At 41.3% G+C, this 8,949-nt stretch overlaps 1 protein-coding gene across 1 annotated transcript in view; it reads right to left on the minus strand.

Moving 5' to 3' along the window:
* tfec (transcription factor EC) overlaps positions 1 to 8,949 on the minus strand; it is a 51,871-nt gene that overhangs the window by 39,792 nt on the left and 3,130 nt on the right. Inside the window, exon 2 of the mRNA XM_008298048.1 lies at positions 2,220 to 2,440. Within this exon, the coding sequence (XP_008296270.1) occupies positions 2,220 to 2,432 (213 nt within the window). The 5' untranslated portion in view covers positions 2,433 to 2,440. The remainder of the gene's footprint in view (positions 1 to 2,219; positions 2,441 to 8,949) is intronic.

Raw genomic sequence — 8,949 nt, forward strand, 5'->3', positions numbered from 1 at the left:
AAAGGCCTTGAAAATAGCTGCGATGAATAGACAACAATGCGTCATTGATATTTACATGCAGCCGGCAGAGGGAGGTTCACCCGGAGGAGCCCCTCTGTGTTTACGACCTGCCCGGGTTTCATATTTATACCAGCTGATGCATTCGATGGCGCTCCGTAATTACAGGCGTGACAACGTATTGTCTCACCTAACAGTTCGGTAATTATATCCCTGTGGTGATACACGGCCTATTAGGGGGGAAATGTGTGGATAAGATAAACTCTTTAACTAGAGGTGGCAGTTGTTTACTCTGTGATCACAGCGTGTTTTTTCTTCTTCTAGTCATTAGTGTAATGTCATGTAAAGAGAGCGACGGAAACAAAGGGGGAGGAATGTACAGAACAGAGGTGTCAAGTGCAGACATATAGAAGGGTATGTTGTGATCTTTAGAGCAGCAAGACAATCCTGATGTGCTTCTACTTTTGAATTCCTAGAATATAATGCGTTGGTATTAATATGAAATATGTGAAAAAAATAAGATAAAAAGCCTGTTTTGTGAAGCGACAAAGACACAAGTTGTCCAAAATTGTCTAAAACTTGAAGTCATCTATTGTCAAGATCAGGGGAAAATTTCAATTTTGATAATATTTTGGCATGCTAACATTTATTCTCATACACCCTGATAAATATAGACCAATTTTAGCCAAGGTGCCTAATTCTTCCATTCAAAAATCACACAAATGATTGTATTTTAGTAAGATGCACAACTGAAGTCTATATATTGTCCAAAGGCAACCTAAACTGCCTTTTCCCTGTGAAAAAGGTGCATCATCAAGGCTACTAGTAGATGCTCGTGCTGCACGAAATATTGCTTCTGCAATGTGATGCATGCAATAGTCGCATTGTAAAAAGTGCAATGTGTAGTGTATTCATGCTACATCGTTGTTTTCTGCTTGATACAAAAAGAAAACTGGCAGGGTTCTCATTTTCTGTGGCTAATCTACAAAAACTAATTTTACCGATTTAAGGGTTTCAGGGGATTTAAAGAGTTTATTTTTTTTAACTTTATAAGACACTGAGTGTGTTGACATCTACATATGCACAGCAAAGTGAATGCAGGACTGGACAGAAATGCCATTAGGAAGATCAACATCACTGTATGGAAATATTTCAGACACACAATCTCCAACATTGACCAAAACCCAGTACTTTGTCAGCAACACGACTAATACACTCGACAACTTCAATCATCACCACAAAGCTCTGGATGACGAGTGGAAAACAAGATCTGAATGGCATCCAAAGCAAAAAATCTATGAAGGGTCATTTCTTTTAGTGTTGCACCATTTGAGAACAGTTTCAAACGGCACAGAGGAATTGTTGAAGTCACTCAGCTGATCATTATCAGAGAGAACGTCACTTGTATGATCAGCGGGGATGACAGAAGTGTTGGCTGCTGGGGGCCTCCATCAGTCAATCTGGAGGCAGCGCTTTGGCCACAGACTGCATTTCGTAGTTGGTTAGTTGATGAACAAAGCATCACAATGTCAGTTTTTCCAGCATCTTGCATCTCTGCTAGATCCCCATTATTTCATATATAAGCACCTTTATGCCACATACACGTTCATATTCTTGCCTCACCATGTGTCACGCTGCACATTTGCTTGTTTCTGTGAAACGGTGTTTTAGCTCAGTGGATTCGGTCAGTGTTTTCATGGCAAGCATGATCCAAGCTTATTCTAACATCTGTCCTACTGCTCCCCTTTGATTTTTTTTACATTTATTTGTATATATTTGAAGATAGGAAATTACATTGAAACTGTGATTTACACTTCCCCTTTTTTAACCAAATTTAACCCAGTTTTAGATGACTATGTGCCATTTTGACGTCTTAAATGATAAATCATCTGCACATATTTGGTGCTTTTCTACCTTCATGTTACTCAAAGCACCTTGCATTGTTGGTCATTCACTGTCATTCCAATGGCAGTAGAGCTGCTGTAGTAGGTCATCTTCCATTGAGAGCAACTTAGGGTTCAGTGTCTTGCGGAAGGAAACTTTAAGCATAACTACTGTCTGTATATTGGATGGTGAAAATGGTAGAATGTAACTTTAGCATTTAGCCTAGGTCTCCACTGAGCTTCTGGTGTGGCTGTCGTCGTGTTGATGCATAACTCAGACGCAAAACTGCGTTGATTCTGAGTCACACAGTGCTACCAGTGATCGGTGTGGCGACCTACCGTCCATGTGCTTTTGGGTTGCCACCAAACGGGGGGTTGCGCTCTGGTGTAGGATCCACCGTAGGGACGAGAATGATGGACGGTGTCACTGAAGCTTGGAGAGAAGAACTGAGGCCAGCTGTGTGGATGAGGTCCAGCGTCATATAAAGCCTGTCCGTCATCCGTCTGGCTACCCACCCACTGGCTGTCTGGGCCGTAGCATGGCCGGAACATAACTGGAGCTAAACACACAAAAAAAAAAGAGGAAATAACTATTAAACAGTTATGTAATGAAATGGTTATATAATCTTTATTAAATCATGTTTTATATTTGACTCTGACCAAAGATATCTTGTTAAGGAGAGGGTGAAAGAGGGCAGAAATGAGAGGCATGAAAGAAAGTGGCTGTGTTCGTTTCTATTAGTAATTAGTCGTACCATCTAGAGTAAAAACAGTGTTCAGCTATATACTGAGGTGACCACAGTAGTGGTTCGACTCGTTGCTAATCTTGGAAGCTGAGCAGTTTCAGTCTCAGGATAGAAAATCATCTCCATCCTATGAATGTTCCTTGGAGGCATTTGTAGCAGTTTTTATCAGCTTTCAACCGACTTGTTTGACATCAGTAGATACCCAAAGAAGCACACTGACTGCTATGACCATCACTTCTCTCTTTGCTTTGCCATTAGAATTGAGAACTTTGATAGATATCAGCTTTCCATCCAAATCTTCTCAGACCTGGGTCAATAGTATCATGCTTATTTGTGCAATAAATGAATGCATCCTCCTTTGATTTCTAGTGAGCCTAATTATATAAAATTGTAATTTTTGGATTAAAAAAAAAACTTGTGAGACTGAAGTAATTACAAGCTGCATGTCTCAGATCAAAGCATCTCAGGGGTCATGGCCTGACCAGAATCAGTTGATATACAATCTAAAGACAATTGGATTGGAAATCCATTGCTGTCGACTGGAGTATGAATTATTGTCTATTCAGCTGAATATGGCTAAAGGGTCCTGGGTAAGATCATTTGTTGGCACTCTGTATTTTTTTTTAGAGGCATTTTCTATGTTGCAAAACAGGAAATTTAAAACCGGCCAATTAGCAGTGCCAGAAATATGACATACATTTCATCAGTTTTGTCATTCAACACATCAGTAATGTGGGAAAGAGGCCCAAGTCTGACATTAGAAGAAACACAAATGGAAACTGGGCAGCACTGATGCAACATTTCAGAAATTCAGACTTTCTTGAGCCAACAAAGATGCTAAAAAGAAAAAAAAACTCGAGTATGGAGAATCATTAGCAACATGATAGGAATCAAAATGTTCAACTTTTTTTTTTTCAGGTCTTAGCTGGAGCACCCTGGGGAGATCATTCCAGGAGTTGGCTAAACGGGGAGGAGTTGTCGATAGCCGATGGTCCCAGGGGAAGCCGAGCAAGGGTGCAAGTGTGAAAGTAAGTAAGCATCTCGTGTCTAAATTACAATACTTGAGTGCAAATTAGCTGTCACTGCCACGGGAGCGAGCGGAGCAGCGGTAGAGAGCACATGCAAAACGGCAGAGTCCTGCATTTGTTACACAGCAGAACTGACTGGACACAAAGAGAGAGGGCAGGGTGAGAAAGTGGAAGAATGTGTGTGATTATAATCTCCGAGTGTGTGTGTGTGTGTCTCTCTCTTCTTTCCCCCTTTTTCTCTCTCTTTATGTGGGAGGTTAATTGGCAAGGCATATGGCTGTCCAAGCATGGTGCAAACACTGTTTAATTGCCTTTATTCTGTCGCCAACATCGCAGAATACCTCCGCCGCAGAATTTGCCAGGCAGTTCTAGGCACTGTGTAAAAAGTGTGTCGATGACGCAGGCCCCGGCATGAGAAAACAGGGCTTTGTTATGGGGTTTTTTTTTCGTAAATGTAGAGAAGGGGTTTTGTCCACCTCGCTGCATTCCTGCAAAAATGCTCATCTGGAACAAGTGGTTTGTTTGTGTGGGTTTAGCGTGAGTCTTTGTCTGGGGTTTGTGGGCTTCTCTGTTAGCCCATGAGCAAGGCATCTTTCTTAAATAACAATGAACTGGCCTGAGTTTGGGAATGCCACCCAACCAGGCTTTTTGTCAAGTGTGTAGAAGTCTGGAGGTAAACTAAAGATTGTATATTGCATGAGTTTTACATCTACTTTTATTACAAATTTTTCCATTCTCAGGGACACTGGATGTAGATAATACTGTGGAGAGCAGTAGTTTTCACCGACATATGACTTCTGGTTAATTTCTGTTGCTCATTTTTTGTCTGTTTCTATAAGACGGCACAAGAGTAAGGCTCTGCATGAGCTTTGATTTGAGTTTTTCATTCATTTTATTCATCGTTTCATCATCTCTTGTGCAAAAAGAGGCAGAATAGCTTGATTTACTTCATGATCACAACCATATTTTTACCATAATTTTTTTTTTTTTTTATATATTTTTTGGGCTTTTGCCTTTATTTAGAGCAGTGGAGAGAGACAGGAAAGGGGGGAGAAGAATGAGGGAGAGACCTGCAGCAAAGGGTCATGAGCGGGATTCGAACTCACAACCGCTGCGTCAGGGATTATAGCCCCTGTTCATGGGTCACCCGCTCAACCAAGTGAGCTATACGGGCGCCCTTTTACCATAATTTTTAAATACAGATCGCAAATTCAACCTGTATTTCCAATCTTTCATCATACAGACGGTGTTTATTTGTGAAAAATGTCAAGTCAGCTGCCGTCAAGTTGTCATTGGGTGAATAAAAATCCTTGATGTGCGTCTCGGGAAGCTGAACTTTACAAGATTAGTGTCTAAAACTAATATTTTCATTCATTGTCTATTGTAATTTCTTGACATAATGGTTGCATGACAAATATTAATAGAGTTACAGTTTATGCCTGCATTAATCATCGTACATTAATCTCTTCTTCCTCCATTACTTCAACACAATAAACGGAATCCATTAGAGTCGGGGCCGATGCTCTGTTATGCTATTTTCGACAGATGTTGAGTTACATTTATGCCAACCAGTATATGTTTACAATATTTTTGATGCTTTGTATTTCTTTTAAATGTGTTTTTTCTGCCTCTTTTGTCTGTTCTTAATTCTTCCTTTTCACCAAACTATGGAGCAGGATGACATTCTGACACTCACACTACTCAGGGTTGTTAAATTAAGCTATCAAGAAGTCACTAATCACAACTAAAGAGGAAGCCGCGCTTTAGGACACAATTAACTATTGTAGCTCAGGTTCTTCACTTGGTTTGAATTCAGCAGGAAGCTGGTCTTGAGAGTATCAGGTGTTCTCCTTTCCTCCGTAATTAGCTCAGCCTAGTTAACGTGGCTCATTATTGATTATCTGCTGAATGGCCGCGTAACGCTGTAAACAGTTTGGCTGTGATGTCGTGATCTCATGAGACCACCACCTTATGATCTCCCGGTTGTTCGGCAAGTGTTGGCCCTGTTTGAGCCCGTTTGACTTGCTTTTATTCCAACTAAGAGCTAACAGAAGAGCTAAAGGCCTCCTGCTGCTCTGAAGATAGAGACTACAGATACAAGAAGCTTCGGGGCGACTGGAAAACAACAAGGAACAGTGCTGAGTGTTATTTGCATTAAGCTGCAGGCCTGGCTTCAGCCTCTGAGAAGTCACCTGCTTCTGTGTCATCAGTGGGCAGCGTATAGTAAAACAGCTGCAGGTACATGTGTGTATGTCAACAGATGCAAGGACCACACACAGAGAATAACTCAGTGGTACTTTTTTATTGCCACCCATAGATGAAAATGTCACACCTTGCTCTGGTCACTGTGGCGGTCATGATCTATCACTCAAATACTTCATTTATTAGGGTTTTTGCAGCAACTTTGAAGAATTTTCCAGTTTGTGTGGTGTCTGGATCCCGACTGATAATATCTGTGGATATCGGCCTTTTTATTGTTCTATCCATCCATCCATTATCTATACACCGCTTAATCCTCACTAGGGTGAAGGCAGGGGACACCCTGGACAGGTCACCAGTCTATCACAGGGCTACACTTAGAGACAGACAACCAAGCACACTCACATTCACACCTACAGACAATTTAGAATCACCAATTAACCTCAACATGTTTTTGGACTTTATGGGAGGAAGCCGGAGAACCGGGAGAGAACCCACGCTGCACGGGGAGAACATGCAAACTCCACGCAGAAAGATCCCGGTGACCCCACCGGGATGGGAACCGGCGACCTTCTTGCTGCGAGGCAACAGTGCTACCAACTGCACCACCTTGCAGCCCTTCATTGTTCTATTTTTACAAAAAAGAATTGGTGCAAAAGAAGAAGAATTTAGACATGGTGTCGTCACAAAGTTTGTCTAGCAGAGCATGCTCACACTTCATGCCCCTTCTGCAGCGCATGTAGCAGAGTACAAACCGCTTCTTTTCTTGTGTAACTCTGCCTTTAGCCTCGTTTAAATGAATGACCACCAACTGAAGCTTCGAGGTTGTACCGCACGATATGCTTTTTAAAAACATTTTGAACTTGCATTGCTATTTGTTAAATACCAACAAAACTATTCCAGTGAAGGTATTTTGTCATATATATATATATATTATATTTGCTTAATTTAATGCTCAAATACCTCATTTATACCTAATTTAAGGTCACTGCAGTAGTTCGTTTTTATGAATAAGCTTTCACTTTGTGTTGTGTTGTTTGGTACCTGACCGATACAGATTGTTTAGCCGATATTGGTATTGACATTTATGTTGCCCGATATTTTATTTTTTTCCTACAGTGCGTAATGCAGAAAATCTGGTAAATTATAAATGGTGTCAACACAAAATTTGTCCATCAGAGCGTGTTCAGACTCTCAGCACTGTCTGCAGCACATATAGCAGAGCACGTCTTAAAGCCCAACAGATCATGGTGCAGAGTCAAGCGGCGTCTTATGGTGAGCTGCTGACTAGTTTGTGGAAAGTTAACAAAGACTCCATATCATAACTGCTGTCAGCGTCTGCTACAAAAATCCACCAGCTGTCGGTTTCAAGGTATGTTCAAACAGACTGTTGTTGATTGTTGATGCTTACAGTAATCTTTCTCGGAAGTTCCTGGAGTCTTGCATCTTCTTCATCCTGCCTGTCCATCTATGTATCTGTCCGTCCATGTTACACACTAACACAAATCCTCACCCACCCACGTGGAGACAGGAAGTTTGGAGTATCACTGCTGAGGATTTTCTGAGTGTCTGTGTCACACATGAGAAAACAGACACACACACGCTGACGTCTGCCTCATTAAAACCTTTCCCATAGATGTGCTACTTTGTACAGCTCTTCACTCATCATCACCTCCAATCCGCTCAACCCCTGCCTGCCTTTGAGCTCCACTACTTATTTTCATCAAGGCCTCTCTCCCCCTTTTTCTTTCTCTCTACCTCTCTGGCTCTCCCTCTTATCCACGGTGGGCTTTGTCGCTGGGCTGTCATGTATTTAGGAACCTATTTATTTGCTTTTTTCACCGCTAATTCTCTCTTATTGTCCCTCCCGGCGTCCCATTGCGTCAGGAACAAGAGTTTTGTTCCCCGTGTTCAAGACATGAATCGTTGAGCCGAGATAATGATGAAGAGCTCAGACGCACAGCAGATTCAGCTTCTATCGCCGATCACACCAGCAAAGTCTTCTTAACATACACCCCTCACACGAGGTCATTATCACAGATTGGGTTCAGTTTGTCTGAAGAGCTCAACTAATATTTGAAGTTGTGGTTCACCTGTTCATCAACTACTTGGGTTAATTCTATTGACTTAAACAGAATGTTTACATGAACTCATTTCATCAAGAATCCGTTAAAAAATATATATTTATATTTCAATGTCACTTTAGTTTGACTCTTATTTAAGTTAAGCTGTGCTGGGTGCTGAAGTCCAAATACAGTACATGAACCTTGCTATTTAAAAAATGCATTCAAACTAGTTTACCTCTCTTGCCACCTGCTTGTCTCTCAGACAGCAATAATATTAAATCAACTCATCTCATGTGTGATGGCCTTAACAGAGGACTGGAAACTGTTGGTGAGTTGTGTGAAACACGACAGACAGGCATGTCTGGGGCGTGCCTAAATGTGGGCTCTATAAATAATACACACTAGTTGGTAGACAAATTGGTTTAACATAAGTGGACTCCGAATGAAGCGAGTCAATGCAAAGGTAACAAGGAGGCTCGACTCTTGATGTATTTTCATCACACTGATGCGACAGACTAATCCGGTAAAGTGCAAAAATGTGTAATCAAATTCAGTTTTCAAACTAAATATAAACCTGTTGGATTTTTTTTTTTTGGCCTTTTTGCCTTGATAAGACAGGACAGTTGAAAGACAGACAGGAAAGTGGGGGAGGAGAATGGGGCAAGGGGTTGCAGCAAAGGCCCATGAGCAGGATTCGGACCCATGACGGCTGCATCAGAGACTGTAGCCCCTGTACATGGGTCACCAGCTCAACCAGGTGAGCTAAAGCGGCTTTTTTTCTTTTTCATTTTTTTTTTTAACACATGATTGAACCAAACCACCGCTAAGCAGTGGTTAAACCACAGAAATGTGGACTTGATGCTGTTATCAAGTCATCTGTTTTCAACCTAATGTGTTGGAAACGGTGTTTCTAGTTCTTGGAAAACTGTATAGTTGTTCCAAAACTCACAGCTTGTAGATTAGAGCCTGACGGATTCAGGATTCTGATATTTAAGAGTAAAAGAATTCCAAAAATGGATCAGCCAATAGG

This window comes from Stegastes partitus, unplaced genomic scaffold, assembly GCF_000690725.1.
Source record: "Stegastes partitus isolate 25-593 unplaced genomic scaffold, Stegastes_partitus-1.0.2 Scaffold1276, whole genome shotgun sequence".
In the NCBI taxonomy this organism is placed as follows: Eukaryota; Metazoa; Chordata; class Actinopteri; family Pomacentridae; genus Stegastes; species Stegastes partitus.